The 20,704-nt window shown below is 43.9% G+C and overlaps 1 protein-coding gene across 6 annotated transcripts in view; it reads right to left on the minus strand.

The window, feature by feature from the left end:
* The window catches only part of vav2 (vav 2 guanine nucleotide exchange factor), a 178,052-nt gene that overhangs the window by 8,396 nt on the left and 148,952 nt on the right, over positions 1 to 20,704 (minus strand). For 2 of the 6 annotated variants that reach the window (XM_053411316.1, XM_053411320.1), the window contains exons 5-21: positions 19,907 to 20,012; positions 18,193 to 18,291; positions 16,127 to 16,195; positions 15,101 to 15,201; positions 9,164 to 9,263; positions 8,415 to 8,510; positions 5,869 to 5,937; positions 5,569 to 5,655; positions 3,733 to 3,818; positions 3,513 to 3,645; positions 3,181 to 3,195; positions 2,785 to 2,894; positions 2,537 to 2,638; positions 1,488 to 1,576; positions 1,065 to 1,078; positions 924 to 942; positions 250 to 377 (exon numbers count right to left, since the gene is read on the minus strand). In XM_053411316.1, the coding sequence (XP_053267291.1) occupies positions 250 to 377; positions 924 to 942; positions 1,065 to 1,078; positions 1,488 to 1,576; positions 2,537 to 2,638; positions 2,785 to 2,894; positions 3,181 to 3,195; positions 3,513 to 3,645; positions 3,733 to 3,818; positions 5,569 to 5,655; positions 5,869 to 5,937; positions 8,415 to 8,510; positions 9,164 to 9,263; positions 15,101 to 15,201; positions 16,127 to 16,195; positions 18,193 to 18,291; positions 19,907 to 20,012 (1,423 nt within the window). Of the gene's footprint in view, positions 1 to 249; positions 378 to 923; positions 943 to 1,064; positions 1,079 to 1,487; positions 1,577 to 2,536; positions 2,639 to 2,784; positions 2,895 to 3,180; positions 3,196 to 3,512; positions 3,646 to 3,732; positions 3,822 to 5,568; positions 5,656 to 5,868; positions 5,938 to 8,414; positions 8,511 to 9,163; positions 9,264 to 15,100; positions 15,202 to 16,126; positions 16,196 to 18,192; positions 18,292 to 19,906; positions 20,013 to 20,704 lie in introns of all 6 variants that reach the window. The other 4 variants (XM_053411315.1, XM_053411319.1, XM_053411318.1 and 1 more) reach the window with 3 other exon arrangements.

Here is a 20,704-nt window from a genome sequence, read left to right on the forward strand (position 1 = left end):
TGAACAAGATGTTAATTAGGGAGCTTTAGAGGTTCTGCTCGGTCGATTTCGTTTCCTGAGCTCAGAGCCAGGCTTCAGTTCAGGAACAACTTGAAACATCCTCGGAGCCTGAGTCAGCAGTTTGACCTCAGAGTCGTGGAATCAATGAGCCGGAGTCCAGAGCCAACAACAACTGTTAAACTAGAGATGTTCCTGATTTACATTAAACAACACAGCCTCAGATAGGAAGTGAGACAGAAGTGCTGCTACCTCCCACCACGTCGAGTCCGGGTCTCCCTTCAGCAGCTCGATGAAATCCCCCGTCTGGAAACTCAGCGCCATCTTCCCCGGAGGCGTCGGCGTGCCGTGGTAGTTCCTCACTGCCACCATCTTAGGGCCTGGAAAACACACAAGCAAGGATTTGTGTGTTAATAGAAAGAATAAAAACGTATGTTAAGGTTGTAAAGTTTCTAGAAATATTTATATTTATCGGCAGGGAAAGATGTGTATTTTGTTTTTTCCCTCTTTGATAACTTATGATTTCAGCTGACAATACAGGGCTGTTTTTATATTTAAAAGAAAACCTGCTCTCTGGGGGAAGCAGTCCTCTCCAATAAAAACAATATAACCATAAAATCCTGAGTTCAAATCTGATCCAGGATCTTTATCACAGAAAATATAAAGAAACTCAGATATGATCATTTCCAGATACACTAGTTCAATTCTGATTTCCCTCTTACGTCTAATGTCTTCAAATCTTTGAATACAAAACAAAATACTGTATGTTTGCATTCCCCCCCCACCCCCTAATCTCTGAGAGTGATAATGTTGTTTTGGTTCACGTGCAAATGAACGAATCCACTAGATGTCAGTAGAGAGCTGCGCTGTTCAGCCTGTCACAGAATGTCCATGTTGTCATGTTAGACGACAGGAAGTGCTCTTACCTGATGACATCCCAGGTTCCTGTTGAAAAGGAAACACATGGGAGAAAAACAAACCATCAGTGAGACGGACACAAAAAAAAAGACACAATATCTGTGAAATGATGATGATGAATATGATGTTGCTGTATTTGACCAACTCACCAAGTCGAGGGGATCTGTAAACAAAAGACAAAAGGTCGGGGATTAACAATTTATACCATAATTTATGAGGGATGATATAAAAAGTGGCATTTAACAATTAAAAATCCTAGAATACTTTGTCAAAATGAAAGAAAACGTCTCTATTTTTATTTTAAGCACGTGTAAGAATATATATTTATACATTTGTCAGTTGAGAAGGCTTCAGGATATTAAACGACTCTTAGGTAAATTAACTTTTTCCCCAAGTGGAACCAAACCCTGTGACACGATGGTTCACACCTGCTTAATGAGCCCATTGAGCCAATTAAAGCTCTGGCAAATAAATAATTCATGTATTAATAACAACAATAAAAAAAAAAAAAACACTTTTAAAATGATAATAAGAGAGTGATATTCTATTAGAGGGTGAGAGGAAACACCTACTGATTTGACAGATGGTGATGACTTCCAGACACTCTTTATGTGCCCCTGTTCCACAGTGAGAGCAGTAGTAGCCCTGATAGAAGATGCCCCTGAGGACACACACAGGAAGAGACACACACAAACACACACACACACACACACGCTAATGTAAACAGGAAGTGTCTCAGACGCAAATTAACTTCTTGTAAGTACAACCCACCGGGGACCCTGCTGCCTCTTAGTATAATTCTATGATTGCGGCTACACATGCTCCATCGTTTCCATCCTGCGACCCCTTTGAAAATCACAAAATAAACTCCCTCCATTTCAGGCCGTGCTCTCCGGCGCTGTATTTGATACACACACTAAAACGCTGCATGCATCGCACACTGCCATGTTGAATAGCCGGCGCCATAAATCACACGGGGGGATCTGCTGGGGCTGCAGCAGTAATTAGCATCTAGCAGGGAGTGAGGAAACGCCGGTCCCTGGATTTAGGTCACATGGGCCCTGGAATTTGTGGGTCAATACGCAGTGTGGAGTTTAGCCGGCCGACTGTAATGGAGGTGAAAGTGCTCGATGCAGTGACACGACTGATCCCTGCTGCAGCGGCGCTCCCAGGGGAGGAGGTGTGTGTGTGTGTGTGGTGTCGGCCTCAGTCACACTTAGTAGAATATGTCCTGAACATTACTGTAGCTCTAATGAGGGACCAGGTTTTTTCACTGTGTCTCTGTTACTCACTAAATGTGGTCGTTTCTCTTCAGTTTGGTCTTGAGAACCATTCATTTTACTTGATGTACGGTTCTCTGCTTAAAAACTGTGGTGAATAATAACCATGCAGATTTACTCTAGTGCCACTCGGAAGTATTTGAGTTAAAATCTGGTATTTCTAAGTAATACTTCATTCGTTTAGAGGGGGTTGTACTTTTACCCTGATGCCAATATAATTACTTTTACAATTTAAAATTCTATACCTGTTGATAGTTAATAGTGAATTATGTTGTATACTGGTGAAGACTCATTCATCACTGAGCCTTGATTCACAGCACGTGAGCCCCAGAGTCAGTTACCTCAGCAGCATCTTGCAGGCTCGACAGTTGGTGTTCTTGTCGAACGTGTGCATCTGGAAGTTGTGCTGATTGGCCGTGGCTCTCTCCGGCTTGATGTTGGACCTGGATGAGAAGAGGAAGGTGACGTTTAGTTTTCCCGTCATGTATCTTGATTCTTCTGGTGTTTGTGTGATGGAAAATATCCCGAAAAACAGGAACAATCACACAATCTGACACAAGCTTAATGACCACAATGTTTTTAAACTTACATGGCCATTTCAAACTGCTCCATCCACTTCCTCTTTGTGTCCTCGGTCTTACAGAAGAACTGGAAGCCCTGCTTGCCCTGCAGGTGGATCAGGTAGAAGCCGTACGACCACTGGGGGGGGAAGCGAGTGAAGACACGTGTGGATGACGGACAGAGATGAGCCACAGAAGCTCGTGACACAGCTTTTAAAACAGTATATGTATATGTTTGTATTATATTTCACATATATCACATTTAATTTTTAACTAAATGACGCTCCACATGCTTTAGCGATGAGTTTCACCAAAAAAGCTGCAGAGCCAATCACAGAGCTGCTGGGTACACGTGCAATCCACGGCATGATTCCCATTAAACACCTGAAGATGAGTTAAATAAAGAGGGGTCGACGTGAGCTTACCATTTTTCCACTTGACTGGTAAGCATGCAAAAAGAAAGACACCAGAGAAAGACCCAGTTACACATGCAAACATGGAGACACATGCAGATTCAACACAAAGAAATCAAATAAGCCATGTTAGTGTGACTTCATGGATCCTACGTGACCTTCATTGCATTTACATGATCTCTCAAGCATGAGGCGGGCACGATGCGATTACTCCTCTTCTCAGTTTCTGCAACTAGCATTGACGAGCTCCTCCGGCTCAGGTGCATCATGGGTAATGGTTACACAGGAAGTTTCATCAGCTGATTAAAGATCTGCAGGAGACAAGAGTTCTGCTCGTTTCTTACCTTCTTCACGTCTCGGTTGTTCATGGGGTCGTCGGACATTTTATACGACTGCAGCTCGATGATCTCCTTCAGCTCGTAGCTGTAACCTTTCCTCTTGCAGACGATGACCACTTTATCAAACAGGAAGATGTACCTGAAGATAAACACACGTTGGATTTATCGTTTAACCGTGAGAGTTGGTTTTTGTTTTGTTTTTCTCCTGAGAAGAGTTTGGCCTCACCGGTCCTGTTTGGTCCGGTTGACGATGGAGCAAACCTTCAGCTCCCCGTCGATCTTCGGCCTCCCGTACTCCTCCAGCTTCACCTGCTGCTTCGGTCACAAAGACACAAAACGAATGTCAATCCACTGCACATCAGGAAAACGTAATGAGAACATTAATAATTCAGCTGAATCTGACTCTCAGAGAGAATCCAAATAGATCCGTTAGGAGTGGCGCAGCACGGAATCTATTAACCCCTTGTAGACGAATGTCGCAAATTTGCCTCAAACCCTATTCCGGTCTTAATGGCACCGAGGTGACGATTGTGCTTGAAGGTGCAAATACTACACATACCAAGGAAGGTATTGAAAGCACTCTGCCGCCATCTAGTGGTCGGAGTGGAAAGTACATACTAGCCCCTTGGGACTGTGCAGCAAAGTTATTTTGAGGTATTAAGCTGTATTTGAAATACTGTTATGATGGAACAGCAATGATTGTATAGAAAACATATGTTGTTATTCAATTTCAAGCAAAAACATCAATATAATAATCTACATAACAAAATTTGTTAAATTTAGGTTATGCCCCATTATGCCTAATGTCGCTAATTTGCCTCATACCTACATTTATTTATATTGTATATGCTTTATTGAAATTAACAATCTCCACTTAATTTAGCATCTATATGACAGCCAAAGACACCAATAATATTTTTTTGATATAATTGGAAATTAATTCAGGCAGTAAGGGGCTAATCGCAGTTTGAATCCAAATTTTCTGGATCCCTGGCTTGTGTGCAAGTCCAAAATTAACCGAGTGCTTTTGCACCTCAGCAACAAAAACAACAGGTGTTGGAGCGTCGTGACAGAGAAGGGGGGGGGGGGGGGGGGGGAATGAAAAAGTGAACAACCATCTGGAATCCACACAACTCAAGACCGGATGTTTTATTGAGGACAATCCTGACAGGTGGAAGCAACGTGATGTAAACAGTCTGAGCGGAGGAGAGAGAGAGAACGTGGACATTTCTCAACGAGGGGCGAGTGCTCGGTGACGAATCGCCCTGACAAACTTTATACCCCTGCCCGGTGATAACATTAGTGCCGCTGTATTAGATTCACATACACACAAAACTGACGTCTATAAAGATGTCAAATCAGGGAATGTGACAGTGGAACAAATACACTTTTATTCACAGATATTTCTGGGGGGCTTCAAACCTTTAGTTGACAGTATGAGCAGGGAGAGAGGGAGAGAGGGAGAGAGAGAGAATGGAACACGTGCAGCAAAGGGCCGGGTTGGAACCGGACCTGTGGCGCCCCGGAGGTTTGATGCTGTGATTTTGCCTGAATTAATTGAATCATCGCATGCGTCAACTGTGATGTCAACACTTCCCCTCATGTACTTGTGCTCGAGGTGCGAGGGGCTTGTGCCGTGTTCTCCTAAACGTCACTGCAGGAAGAAGGCAAAGAAGAAGAAGAAGAAGAAGAAGAAGAAGAAGAAGAAGAAGAAATGCAAACAGAGTGGTTTTCCTCCGGGATCTAGCTCCAGGCTTGTGTGCACTGCTCAGCCTCGACAAAGAGTTATTTCTTTCCCACAGTTTCCTGCAGAATGCCTCGTCCTCACCAGCGATTTCTGAGATTTCCCTCCTGCAGCCATCTGGGAACCTCTGTGCTCCCTCATGTATGAAATGAATGCGGTGCCATAGAGTTCACAGACTCTCCAGCTTGGTGCCAGGTTAAGATAATTAAAGACGGGAAATGCAAGCGTAGACTAGGCTCAAGTCTTTAAGGCAAATTACTAAAACAAACAAATAGCAAGTAAAGCTCTGCAAACACAATATTTAAAACAAATACTTACAAGATTCTCGATAGAGTTTTGGAATTCTCCGATTTTCTTCAGCGTCTCGTTGTCCCGCTTCACTTCGTTGATGTACATGGCCAAGTCCTGAGTGGAGAGACAGGGAGACTAACTTCCAGCCTGAAAGTGAGGAATCTTTCTGACAGCTGTCATATCAGGGTCAAATTCTGCTACTTCCAGCCACTGTGGCTGTTTGAAGGCATTTATGCATCTTTGGCTTTAAGCGCCACAGAGTTCTTATGTAATTTGTTTGTTTTTTTAAATCACACTCATGAATGCACAAACGTGTGTAACACCGACCTGCATCGCTTCCAGTGCCTCTTTGAGCTGCTGCCTCTCCGGACGGTCAGCTGAGTGACTTAAAAGTTCCTGCAGAGGGAGACGAGGATTGATTTCGATTATTAGTATTATTATGAAAAACAAAAGCTGCTGTTTAATACTACAAAATATATCCCTCTGTTGTCTCAGAGTTATGAAAAGCAAAGTAAAATCCTATAGAGCTGGGAGATGTTCATCGTGACAAAGAGAAAAACAAAGTCTGATCAGATCTTTTGCGGTTTTGTCATCTCTTTGCAGCTTCCAGGCACCGGCTCAAAATCACATGTGACACATGACTAAACAAACTACTGTACTCTTTGAAAACCCAGTGCACGACAGTGAGCTGCACAAACCGTGTGCGTGTTCAGGTTGTGTCAGTGTCGTCTCTGTTCTGAGTCATGTGTTGCACAAGATGACAAATGAGAGAGAAACAGAGGAACCACACACACAAAAACACAAAAACTAAACACATTCATTGTGACTGGAATTTCTATACAGACAAATAATCCAAACTGAATCACTCTGAGGTGTTGAGTTTCCTCCTTTGACTCCTGAGGCTTTACACAGCTACAACAGACAATATCAAATATAAGTCATAAGCTTAAAATCACTTCTTCTCCCCGGATGAGTCTGAGATCCTTGATTTCATCTATTGTGCGATATTGTAACCGGCAATTATTTCTGATGTTTTATTGCTTTTGTGTATTTTGTGTTCGACACTTTGGTCAAATGAGGACACCGCACTATATTGTCCTCTGGGCTGCACCCCCGATGTGCAGGCGCCCTGAACAGCCCTCCCTCCAACATGGATGTCACCCCTCACTGGCTCCCCACCAGCGAATCAGTGCCACCGGGAGGGAACCACTGTTCCACACTCTGTAACTCTTGCACAAGCTGTTTTACAGATATAAGAGACACAGTGACTGTCTCATAAAAACACTGTGATTTCATCAAATATTCACGTCCTGCTGGAAGAGAATCACCTCAGAGACGACTGAGCTGAATTCACTGCATCGAAGCTGCAGGACGTGAAGAGTGAAGAGATCAGAGTGTTCACTTCACACTGTGAGCAAATAGACGTGGTGCGGTGATATGTGTGCAGCATCAACTGAGGACGTGCCGCTGGGCATGAGTGGACACACACACACACACATATGAATACACACAAACACACAATCTCTTTTCCCAAATCTTAACCATCACAACTTATTGCAATGCCTAGCCCCTTTAAGCCCTAAAACTAAATCAAACCGTTCTCGCTCCTAACTCTCTTTCTGTCTCTCTCTCACAAATCCACAGACACACACATTCACACAGACACACACACAGAGGAACCTGTCGCACTGACAATGCCCAGGGCCTCGGCAGCTCAGCAGTGTTCTCCTGCAAAGCTGTGGGAAGCAGTGAAATGGGCTGAATTTAATCTGATTAGCTCACAGTTGATTTGACTCCAGTGCCTGGCTGAGCCTCCTGCAGCGGCTCGATTCAAACAAACACCAGAGAAGGTGCAGGGCTCTCTCTCTCTCTCTCTCTCTCTCTCTCTGTGTGTGCGTGGACCTGCACCGGCCACCTGACACAAACACCCCCCCCCCCCGGTCGTTATGCACCGCATCATAAACTCATATGCTAATCCATAATTGAGATGCAACGTCAATTAATCTCTGGGAGTATTTGCAGGGCTCAGTTTGTTTTATACATGAAGACCAGGAGGGGGCGCTGCCGGGAGAAACACTGGCTGAGGTCAGACATTGTGTTTGAACACATTAGCATAACGGGCCAAAGGGCTTCAATTAATGATGAGAACCACCAGTAGCCAATCAGTTCTCATTAATGGTTTCACTGGCTGGGAGGGAACAGATCTGGGAAGCGGGACTTATTAAAAAAACATCTTTTAAATTTAAATTAAAAAAAGAACATACATGGATACAACAATACGGATTTTAAAAGGTGAATTTCCTGAAATGATTTAAATCTCTACAAATTCAAATTGTCCAAAAAGGAAAGTAATAAACTAGTGAATAATGAAAATAGCCGAGGCAAGCTAAATGCCAACTAACAGCTTGTGTTACGGTTTCTGAGTCCAAGTTGTTGGTTTACTGTTTACAAAGCCAACAAACACTGTTTCATGTGGCAAGGTCAAACGTCTGGAAAGAGAATCTCAGCGCTGGTGAAAAACCAGAAGAAAAACAACAACTTTCAGAAACTGCTGAAACTCTGAGACAAGCAAAGACTCAACAGGGCAGGAAGTGATTAAAGCAAACAAATAAAAAACGAGGTTACAAGTGGAAAAATCTGACTTTATTCCACAGTGATCGGATGTAAGTGCTCAGTTTGAGGAAGGAATCTCCTCAGTGAGAAGGTTTGACATTTAAAAACAAAAGAATGGAGCATATTTCAATCTGCTTCATTCAAGGAGATACAATTCCTTCAACTATTCGAAGACAGAGGGTTATTTATCATATATTATGACTTAAAATCCATTTTTCTTCTTCATATTGCAGGTTTAAGAGACGTGTGACGCTTCCTACCTTCAGTAGTAGGTGATACTTGAGAACCCTCTGCATGGGAACCACCAGGAGATCCTGCAGCTTGAACTTCCCCTCCTGCACCTTCAGGGTACATTCCTGCAGGGCGACGACACGAGCAGCAGCAGCAGAGCAGTCAGTACACATAATGCACCATTGTGAGTTTCCCCCCAACAAACAAGCACTCACTCATTCATTATTTAATCGTTCATTATGTGTTTTTGCACCGGGGCTGTTGCTTCCACACATTCACGCGACTCCATTGACAACAACCAGTTTATTCTTTCAGGTTTCCTCTGGATAATGTTTTACATTTTCATATTCTTGCTCCAGAAGAAACCGTCTTTTGTTGGATTCTTCCTATAATGTTCCCTCACAGAAATGAGTGAGTAACAAAACCTGCTAATTGAAGATTTTAGTGTGAGGCAACAACAGGAAGCTGTGACTCTGCTACAAAGGGAGTTATCATCATCTGGTTCTGTTTGTTAACAGCTCCCACAGTCACTTCTCTGGCCAGGCTCAGCAGGGTGTTAGCTTCACGCTATCATTAATTCAGATTCTGCTAAAAGAGTCTGGTTTGGAGAAGGTCCGGGAATAAGAGTTGAAATAGTTGCACTGTGTTGCAGCAGAAATAAACTCTAAATGTCTCAGTTGTACACTACCCTTCACTATTTATATTTCAATCATGAGGGTATTGTATTATAAGTTGGACTATATAGTGATTAGTGAGTGATTTTTATATTTTACATTACCTCCACTTTAATCTTGACGTCCTCCCGCGTCGCTATTAGCTCATCCAGTGTCTTCTGGGCGTTTTCCATGTGACTGCAGTACTTACCATAGATCAACAACCTGGAGAACAACAACATGCAACAACTGTTAAACCCGACACTCGTCTTTGTCTTGTTACCCTGCAGGGAACATGGAAAGGAATTTGCACATTTTGTTGAATATCTGTAAATGTTTGACCCCGGGGGCTTCTGCCACATGCAAAGGTCAAACTCACGTTATGCCTACACCTTGAAATATCCTGGAAAGTGATGGAGGAACAATCTACACAATAAATAACCCCCAGTCATTGTTCCAGGCTCCAAAAATTCAACTTTAATGTCAAATTCAATCTACGGCGGGGATCTGACTTTGCTTGTCCTGTGAGAGAATTGTTCACAGCTCACGACATTTTTCATGATATAAAAATGAGCCGTTAATAAGTGCTAATGAATCCTTTAAATCTCTTTTCATAAAGACACAGAGACAAAGAAGGAGATATCGCTGCTTGAGTCCACAATCATCTCTGAACTGGTTCGTGTCCCGGAGCCTCAAGGCAAAGCCCCGCCGACTCATTCTAAGATTAATAACACAATTTGAGAGGTCAGCCTGAGGATCACTTTGCACTATGGGGGCAGATAAATGAATATGTGAATACATGTATTATGATTAGGAATAGATGTGAATACCATGAATAAATAATGACTGGATTCTCATCCCTGGGCGATATTTGGAGGAGCGGCCTCCTCTGGCAAATACGCCGTAATCACACAGAGCCCGAATGAAAGATGCTGAGTTTTATCAGTTGTTGCTCTTATCAGCACGAGAGAGGCAGGGAAAGAATCTCTTAATTTCCAGCAGCGAGGATATGAGAGCAGTGCTCATTAGATATTACAATGGGAGCCTGACACAGATCTGTGGGGTTCGGAAAGGGAGGGAGTTGAAAGTCATCTCGCCCGGAGGAAGCCGGCACACATTCCTCACTCTGGCTGAGTCAAAGTAGGGCATTGGCACGGCTGGTGCGGTGCCAAACGCCCCCTGGTGGTGCTGGCACTCACTCTCTCAATCGGAGCCTTGAATCGGGGGTGAGGGGGGTGCAGAGAGCTGGCAGCCTGAAGACTTAATCAAGCCTCTGATAGATGTGTGATGCAGACAAACAGTCCGACTGGGGGAAAGGTTGTTTGACGGAGCAATGGTGGAACAATGTGGCGTTAAATAACAAATTCCTGCTCTGTGGATATGTGTACACACAGAGATAGACATTATTTATACCGCTTATGCTTTAAGGATCAACTGCAGCCAATCCCAGCTGACACTGCGTGAGAGGCGTTGTGTCAAGGAAGCTCACATTCACACCTAAGGTCAATCTAAAGTCTCCAATTAACCAAACCCCACTGTGCATGACTTTGGGCTGTGGAAGGAAGCTGGAAACAGAAGGAGAGAAGCTGCACAGCTCCAAATAGAAAGACCATGAACAGCTGGGGATGTTCCCTGCAGTGGAATTGGGTTCAAGACAAATACTGACTCTTAAAGTTATAAAATACCATATATAACAATTTAATATTTCTGTGAGTAGATGTTAAAAATGATTTCTGACTTTGCTCTTCCCAAAACTCTTACAAAAAAGGTACAAACTGCTGAATCTCCATTATTAATACAAAAGCATCTCTTCACATGAATTATTCCGCTGCAGAAATTGTTTCTAAAATGTCGAGGCTGTAAAACGTGTGATTCAGTGTCATGTTTTTGCCAGAGGTGCAAATGTGAACACGGAAGAACAAACTGCTCCTTAAAAGCAGCGTTTCCCATCACACCCCTCTCCACAGATCCACCAGGAACCATCACTGGAGCCCGGGCTCGAGTTCTGAGTAAGGACCCCCTGCAGAGAGGCTCCCACCCTGCACGGTTAAACCAGCCGGGGGGCAAAATCCTGCCCCTGATTAAGACTTGATCCGCAGTTGGAGAGACAGCTCCCCTTAGCTCCTCCCGCTCCTCCTGCTCCTCCCGGACTGCAAAGTGATTGAGATTAATGGGGGCTTTGATCAATTAGAAGACGGGCAGGCGGACCGAGCAGCGCAGCGAGGATCCAGGGGCACCATCATGAAGTCGGGACACAAAGTGACGTGGAGGTCTTCTTTAAAGAAGCTGCTCCATGACAGGAATGCAAAGTGCAACTCAGGCTGCTGCTGTGAACGGGGGAATCTTTGTGGCAGTAAAATAAAATGTGTGGGAGACGAGGACTAGGAGGCCCGAGACAGCCAGAACCATGATGCTGTGCTGGGGACACTTTTATAGCACATGTGTTATATGGTTCAATCTCATCCCTCTCATCAACCACATTGTTGTTTTCAGCTAAAGTTTGTCACTATATTGGGGGTAAATAAAGTTCCCAACCGTGTGCAAACTGGGTGTGAATCCCACATTATGCACATTTGGTGTAAGATGTTGATTTAAAAACAACGATGTTCCCGACTTATCTTTATCAGAAGATGTATTCATATTGTGTTTCATGCAAACAGACCAGTGTAGTATATCAGTGATTAGAGTTGTGTATTCAGCATCATGGGGAGATGTAAAAACTAGAAAATTAACAACATCAGCCGAAAAATAAATAAATCTTGTTGGTCTTTCAGAGCACATAAATAACGGTATTGCTTCCTGGCATCAAAACATCACACCCAAGGTCCTTTAATCACACACAACTCATCGGTAAAAGGTTAATGTGTAAAAATGTGAATGTTATTTTTAATAACAGCTTTCCCTCGGAGACGTGAGACCTCTTCACCGAGACAGACAGTGGGACAAAGGAGCTGATGACATGTTACCACACTGCAGCCATCATCAGTGTGTGATGGGCACTTTCTCCTCTTGACACCTTGTAGACACACGTCAGAGCGGGAGGTAAGTATTCATCGTTTCCTGTTTTCTACCCCGCAGCTCTGCTTGAATATTCACCCACTAAAATACACGAAAATTTCAATTAAATTGCAAATCTTAATGTAGCACTGAAGCGTCTTTCCAGCCTTTTGCAAAAAGCAACTAAAGAAACCTTGAGAGATTGGAAATGGGTTAAAATGATTCACTCTGAACATCTCACGTGGAATATTCATCCAGCCGAGCTGTAGAAGCTCCAGAGTTTTCCACGGCTGAGCGTAAATAATGAAAACGCTTCCTTGTTTTTGCACCTTCCGTATGCGTCTGAGCAAACATTGATTTTCCTCACACGGATAAGAGTGGAAATATGAATACGATATAGTTTCTAGACAACGAGGAGGGGAAAACAGAAGATTACGTGTTTATATGCATTTCATTGATTATTCCTTCTCACTGAGCCGAGTGGAAATATGAATAAGATGCAGTTAAGTGACAACGAGGAGGGAACAGGGAGGATTTTATATCGAGGGAGACAAAATAAAACAACAAAGTTATTTCAGTCCTCGAAGCAGCAGGACGAGGCCCATTAACTTTTAATTGTTAAATCGCAAATAAAAGCATTTTTTATTTCCTCCGATTAGGACCAATTGGCAACTTTTCACTCGGGCCATTAGAGAAGCTGCAGCAGTTCAACATTCAATTTGCAAACAAGAAAAAAAAATAAGGCAAAGCAAAGCAGGGCAGCATCCAGACAGCAGATCTGCTCGGGGGTTTTCCTCTGGGCGGTGGAGTTTGCTGCTGCAGTGAAAACTTGCTGTCCATATTGTTTCTCTGCACCGGTGTTATCGCCCTGCTGTGCTGGCCTCTTTCATAATGAGGATGCTGTCTCGCACGCTCTTTCACAGGAAATGCAATTTGGAGTAGCGGCGCCCTGGGCCTTCACCCCCCCCCCCCCCCCCCCCCCCGGCTGAGCCCCCCGTGAGCCGAGAACAGGCGACGGAGGAAATCTCCCGGCAAACCAAAAGTGACAGGGTTGTGGAACCAGCTAATATTCTGGGACACGTGGCATTGGGACCCCCTCACCTCCACTCAGCGTAGCCGGCGTACAGTAGATGGAGGAGAACAAAGAGCGAGGACCTCCGATGAAGAGGGTTCCGTGATTAGGCATCGCGAGGACAGGAGGGGAAGAAGATTACTCCAGGAAATGAGTCTCGGAAAGTTGCAAATGAGGAAATCAACAAGAGGGCACTTAGACGCCCGTTTGGTTTGTAGAGCTCCTCCGTGCCGCCTGGTTCTGGCTGTTAACGAATGGAGGAGTCGTGGTTTGAGATAAACCGGTGACATTCTCAACGTGGCATTCACCTCAATGACAAATCCGGAGAAAGGGCTTTTCGTCTTTCGCGGTGATGTGAGAGAAAAAACAGAAACAAGCACATTGTTGCAAAAAGGTCACGGGGACTTACAAGCAGAGATAAGCAAATTATTTATGCAGAGGCAGGTCCTCAGGAAAATTGCCAAGCTGCTTGATGAGAGCGAGGCCGAGCGGATCCAAATCCCCCCCGGTCACTGTTGTTTATGGCCACGGCTGGCCGATAATGAGGGAGGTAAAGATGTCAATCACACGTAGGGAATCAAAGCCTGTGACGCACGGAATCTGCAAATCTAATGAATCCCCTTTTCCTCAAAATAACCCTGCGTCGCATTTTGGAAAATGTCGCCGAGGGTGATTTATAACAATGAATGCTATACGATAAGCACATTTGGTTATGAATAGAAGGTAAATGTGACATTTCTGTCGGAGATTGGAAGGTTGAAATCCATCACGGAACAAACAGGTTGAGCGTGGAGCTGTTTACAGACCAGCACTGAACTCCAGGGGCTGAATGTGAGGATGCAAAAGACCGAGTCAGTTGCTCCGGAGTTTTTACCGGGAGGAAAAACTCCGGAGTGAGATGAGCGAATACAAATATCTCAGGATGAGTAGGAGGCCCCATGCAGAAGATGCTGAAGAAGACGTGGAACCTCTGGCTGTGTTTCTTCATCCGTGACAGACGAAGTCCAGATGTTGCTCAAGAAGATGTCCTCAACCATTTAACCGGACAAATATCTAGAAACTGTAGAAACTATGATTCCTGCCGCCCTCTCCTCTCATAATTCCCCTTCCGGAGCTTTCATGGTCCAGGTCCTGTATACTGGGACCATCGCCAGACTGGACCTTATCTGGGATTGCGTGCAAATGAAGACTTCAGCCCAGCGCCCAATCAGATCAGAGAGTCAGACGAGCTGAACGAGGGAGTGGGAGCGTGTGCATGTGAGATGGAGGGTCAGAGTCGGGGCCTGCTTCCGTCTATTAAATAAACTGATTTATCATTACGATTACCTGGGAAGCAGCCGCACTCAGCAGGGAGGGAAATCACTGCTCCCCCTCCCCCCCCCGACTCGGATGCAGTGTATCCACACGTTGCTCAGCAGCTGTGCTACACAGAAACTCATCTGAGACAAAACTAGAAGAGTTTTCTAATCCAAAACCTGTAAAGTCTCTAAAATCCTTCACTTTCCAATCAATCCGGTAGAAACGAGCTTGTTGTGAGAATTCGGTTTGAAATGAAACGGATACGGCAGATGGCTGCGATGGCTTATTTCATTCATTCTAAAGGATTAAAACTTAGAAATAATATGCAATGCAAGGAATACACAATGCACAACGTTGTTGCTGCACCAGAGGACTGCGGGAATGGGACTGTGACACGCTAATGCTTTCCTGAAAGGATTTATTCTGATTGTTTCGGTTGAAAGAGCAACAGTATATGCTTACTCAGCTTTCTTTGCTGTTTTTAACCTGCTTACTCTCGGAACATTAATCCCATCAATCCTCCGACTCCCAGCGCAGCCAGATAAAATACCTTGTTTTATTTCAATTGGCTTTAAGGGGGATTTTAACTATATAAGCAAAACAAACAACACAGCCCCAGAAGCATCACGCAGAGTGTGTGTGTGTGTGTGTGTGTGTGTGTGTAGACATTGTGTTTGGATTGTAGGTGACAAACCTTTCCTTGAAGTCTAGGAAGATCTTCCCGAGGCCACTTCCTCCTGTGACCATGTTCAGGTCGATGCCTCGCAGCAGAGCAAAGTGGACTCTGATCACTTCCTGAGCAGGAATCACAATAAAGACTTTTACACTGTCACATTCATTGATGGATCTATACATAAACATACATATATACATAATATACACATCGATTATGAGGTAAATTGGGTGTGCAAAGGAAGTGTGTTTGTTCAAATGTTCACAGATATACTTTAAATTCTATTGTTGAAAAGAGTTTCTTTCAAACATGTGGACGCTGCAGTTTTAAACAAACATCACTCAGATACAAATAAAAACATAGTGTACCTATAAATGATTTATCATATTTATTATTTAATGTCTCTAGCAGGTACCGACAGCTGCAGGACAGTGAATGTGGATCAGAACAAACTACAGTAGCTGTGTTCATTCTGCTGAAGGTCACCAGTGCTGCAGTGAGGTTTTATTGATGTGTTTTTAATTTATCAGTCACTGGACAACAACACGCTCTTTGGCACCGAGGAGTAAACACTTGTTTACACAAACAATTCATTGTTGGCTTTGTCGAGGCATCATCCATTAAGCTAACTAGGACAGTGTAACCGACACTGGAGTCGAACACAGATGAAAAAGACTGAGAGCGTTTTTTACACTAGTTTTTTGGTTCACGTTTTAATTTTGAGAGCAGACTAAAGAGCAGGTGTTTGTTTTGAGTCCTGAAACTAAAGGGTTTCCATGAACCACTGCAAATTGTCTCAGAATTAATAAAAAATAAAGAGATTTTTCCTCTTGTTGCCACTGTAATGAAAACTTGACCCCAGAGCACCTCTGCGTACCCAGCGGTGGATTTGCATGAACACACACGACGCACACACTGAATAAACCACACATCCTCTCATTCATCCATCCATCCATCCATACACACATTCAATTATTCACTCGCTGTGTCACAGATCCGGGGCTGTGCTGTATAGAAATCATTTTCTCCGCTCGAGCGATCACTCACCTCGAGGTTGACAAAGATCGCCTCCATGTCCTGCGGACTCAACACTTGCTTCAGAGGGATCATGTAGTTCTTCAAGGGAAAAACAAGACATGATGAGTCAGGGAAATTTATTTTTTCATACAACAGAATAATAGATTTCCTCTTAAAAGCTTGAATAGAAACTCAGAGTTGATAGATTTATCAATGAAATGACGAACAGCTCCGGCGAAGCTTTTAGCAGATCTGAGAACTGAAAGTGAACTGAGAGAACATCAATACCAGGGTACGCAGTAAAAGTACTCGATATACTTCTGCTCACAGTGTTATAACAGTGAAATCAAATAACTTCACACACCCTGAGTGCGTCATAAATACACCGTGTACAGCTGCTCTCTTACCGGAGGAAGAAGTCCGCCTGTTCCTTCTCCAGCTCTGTGTTATGGTTGTCACATTCCATCATCATAATAATAACAAATAGACGAACGAAGAAGCAATGAAGAGATGACGGGCTTTATTAACCCCAACTCAATTAAGCTTAACGAGTCCTCTGATCATAGGAAGGTTATTTATTCCTCGTTCGGTCTCGTGTTGGTCTGAAGCGGCAAACGCAGAACACACATTTAGTTTAATGAAATTAGCGAAGCGGATGATTTGTGGCTCTCCATCAAATCGCGAAGGAAATCTGTCGGCGGGGAAACTAGCGCGTGGGCAGCGCAGATCTTAACAATGGTTCATTACCACACAGAGAACTGGTGTGTGTGGGGGTTTGTGTGCTTCTTTAAACACACAATTTGTAGGTAGTAATATTGAGGGTAGCGATGTTAATTCAGTGACATTCCTGATGATGAAAGTTTATGCAAAACATTAGATGCATATAGGGAAGAGGACCGAACCTTCTGTCTGTTCTCTGAGTTCCTTTCGTCTTTATTCATGCAGCTCGGACGCTACAGAGCAATCGGAGCAGTACCACTGGAAATCATGAGGGGGCAGTGTAGCCAATAGTTCGAGAGAGACAATCATAGGAGACGAGAAAGAAATGTCAACAATGGCGGGACTTTTTCAGGAGAGATATTGCGAACTGGTTCTAAACTCCAGGAGTGTCTCCGACCCTAGTTCGTACACAAACACAAGCTCCTCCTCCAAGGTGGCCATTTAAGTTGACGTCAGAGACTCTGCGCCGCCCTCTAGTGGATGAATCGCTTAACAAACCATAAAAACGTAAAGGAAGCGTGTAAGTATGTGGTCAGTTATTTGAAACAGACTCTTTCTGTTCATTAAAGCATCATAAGAAACATAATGCTCGTGTGACAATCTAACAGGAGCAAACACTGCAGTGAAATCCACGAGACTAAAGAGAGTTCTATTTCAAATCGATACACAAGCATGTGGTGGAGGTGAACATTCATTTCTTCGGGGGCAGTAAACCCATCAACACAAAGAGCGAGGAACAAAGAAAAAGGTGCAAAGTCAAAGCAGAAAAGTAAAGAAAAGAAAACACAAAGAAAAACGAGTGTAAAGGTTGATATACAGAGTGCTTGACTTTCCACAAGCCTGTAAATAAATAGTGTGTGCAGGAGGGGGGGGGGGGGGGAAGAATACATGAATAAATAAAAGAAATGTCAGACGAATGTGTAACAAAAGGGGGGAAGCTAATGTAAAACATTTTTAGCAGCTATAACAGATTTGGTAAAGCTCTTATTCTGAAAAGATTACCGTCTTCCTGTTTCGGAAACAAATGATGACAAGAGTTTCTCAACCTTTCCAAAATAAGAGCAGTTTTAGGAGAAATGCAATTTGTGTAATGTGCGTTAAGATAGTGTGTGTGTGTGTGTGTGTGTGTGTGTGTGTCTGTGTGTGTTCACGTGTACTTAAAGCCGCGGGGCTCAGTGTCACTTCGGGAGGCTGAGCCAGTAATAACCATATCGATCCCCTCCTGTGACATTTCTGCTCCCAAGTCAATCTGCCGATAGCTGACATTTCCCTGCTGAGACCCGGCCTCACGCCCCAAGAAGCCTCAGAAGGAAACACAACACTTCTTGTACCTGGATTTAGAAAAACAAAATGAAGTTTTACACACACACACTCACCTTCTCTATGTCCTCCAGAGTCTTGTAGTACTTTGCCTCCGTCTCCTGGATCTCCACCAAGCAGCAGTTCCTCTTGTCATCTTCCGTCATACCCATTTTCTATAGTGACAACCAATCAGGACAAGTGGACTGTAAGTGATCACGTATGAACTCCGTCATGCTTCACTTCATCCAGTTTTTTTAATAATGTGCAGTTTGCATGATCTTTACACAAAGGGAATTCAAGCTTGAGACAATTTACTAATTTACTACAAATCCCAGTACTTTACAACTGACTAGTTTGCAGTACTATGTTTAAGGTGGGTCGGATTTGGGTAAATATAAATCAATAATAGTGATACATAATAATGATGTAGTCACTCCAGGTGGATATTTTACAGCAAGAATATCTTAGTGGAAACCAAATCTTTTACCTTAAGATGAAATTATTTACGCCTTGTAAATAAGTAAGTAGATTAAACAACATTCCAAACGTAATTAAGTTCCAGTAATCTCTCCACGAGGTTTGTTTTTCCAGGGACTTCTGGGTAATATAATTGAATATGTAATTTCCTGTTTGGAAATTAGTCATTAACATCAACTGCTGGAACAGAAGCTAAATGCACTTATTAATTAACTCGATTTGCAAATCAAAACCGAACCAGATGGGAAATTCACACGTAAGAAGACGGACTGAGTGGAGCTGCTGGCGTGGGTTTGGATAACGTGAGGTGGGGAGGACACAGAAGCAGCTTGTGTGTGTGTGTGTGTGTGTGTGTGTGTGTGTGTGTGTGTGTGTGTGTGTGTGTGTGTGTGTGTGTGTGTGTGTGTGTATGTGTGTGTGTGTGTGTGTGTGTGTATGTGTGTGTGTGTGTGTGAAGCATCATGTGTATGTATATGAAGATGTATCAAGTTCCAGCCATCCAAGCAGACTGCACATAGTGGGAGGATGGAGTCGAGATACAAATGTTTCTCATGAGGCCTGATGTCTAAATGTGTGTCTGTTAGTGTGTGTGTGTTAGTATGTGTGTGTTTGTGTGTGTGTGTGTGTGTGTAGGTATACATGCTCCTTCTGTAGAGAAAGAACAACATCCCGTAATGCATATTCTGAGTGACTCACTCTAATGAGCCAGGTTAAACACACACACACACACACACACACACACACAGTTGTTATTCTATACTGTGGCAGTGATATGAGCATCTTTAAAGCTGAGTCATCATCTAAGTCCCCTGGCAGGATAACGTGTGTGGTTGTCTCGTGCTTCGAGGTCGGACGCCTCAGCTGGTGGGTCCTAGGTCACGTCAAGTCAGCTGACGTCTCCGATGGGCCCTGAGTCCCAAACCGGGAGCAGATGAAGTCACTAATATAATTGGCCTCTCCTTCTCTTGGGACGATATGAGTGTGTTTTAAAGGACTGTGATGGAGGGAGGTCACTGACAGGGTGGGGGTGGGTGGGTTAGGTGGGGGGGGTGAGTCACAAACACAGCGGCACTCACCTGCATGTATCTGATCTGCAGCGTGAGGGAGGCAAAGCAGCGCCAGTCATTAAACACACAAACAGTGTACGACAACAATGTAAGTGTTGTCAATGAAACCACGCAAAAGAAAAGCCCTGAGTCTTACATTGAAAACACCGGTAATAATATTCACACTAGAAACACTTATATGATCAATAAGTGATCAAATACACACAATGATTCAAAGGTAGATTTGATGGCACTAGGTTCTCACCATGGGTTGTCGTACTTCCACCTTAATAATGTCCTCGTAGATGTCGTCCCCATCGTCGTCACACGGGACACAGTCATAGATGTCGTCCTCGCCCAAGTCATGTTCACTGGGAAATAAGAAAAACACAGAAATAAAAATGTTAGATGAAAAGATCTGAACTCAACCCGTCTAATGGAGGAGGGAGAGCAAACATCCTTCAAATATGGTTTTCTTCTGGTTCCAAAATGCCGAGCTCCCAGCTGGTGGCCACTTGATCTGAACCCAACCACAGCTCACAAAGGATAAATCATTCTTCTGCCCAAAAAGTCTTCATAGGTCCAATTTAAACTGATCGCAGAGCGGCAGCGAGCAGTCAAACCGAGAACAATCTCATTATCGTTCCCGACCCCCCGATCTGAAGAGCGGGTGCAGGCGGAGGGGCCTCAGCGGGCCCCCCCGACGTTCACAAACCTCCGCTGAGCTGCGTCACTGAGTGGTGGCATTTCTCTTTAATGAGTTGATGTCGCTCTGGCACCCGGCTTCCTAACTGACCTTTAATTAGGCGAGCAGCCAGCAGAGCACAGACAGTCACTGTGGAGAGCAGCATCTACTGGGAAACATGCTCCAGGAGCCGACACTGCATCTCCCTGTGCTGCGTGACGTCAACGCGGTTATTGTTCGGTGAAAACATATTGCAGCAGTCGAGATGCCTCAGCAGGAAAATGCTTCTGGCCGCGACGGGCCCATATGGATGTATTTAATAAGCAGGGAGCTTTAAGTCTTAAAAAATAAGAGAGGAAATAATCGATTAAACCCAGT

This window comes from Pleuronectes platessa, chromosome 19 (genome assembly GCF_947347685.1).
Source record: "Pleuronectes platessa chromosome 19, fPlePla1.1, whole genome shotgun sequence".
Taxonomy (NCBI): Eukaryota; Metazoa; Chordata; class Actinopteri; order Pleuronectiformes; family Pleuronectidae; genus Pleuronectes; species Pleuronectes platessa.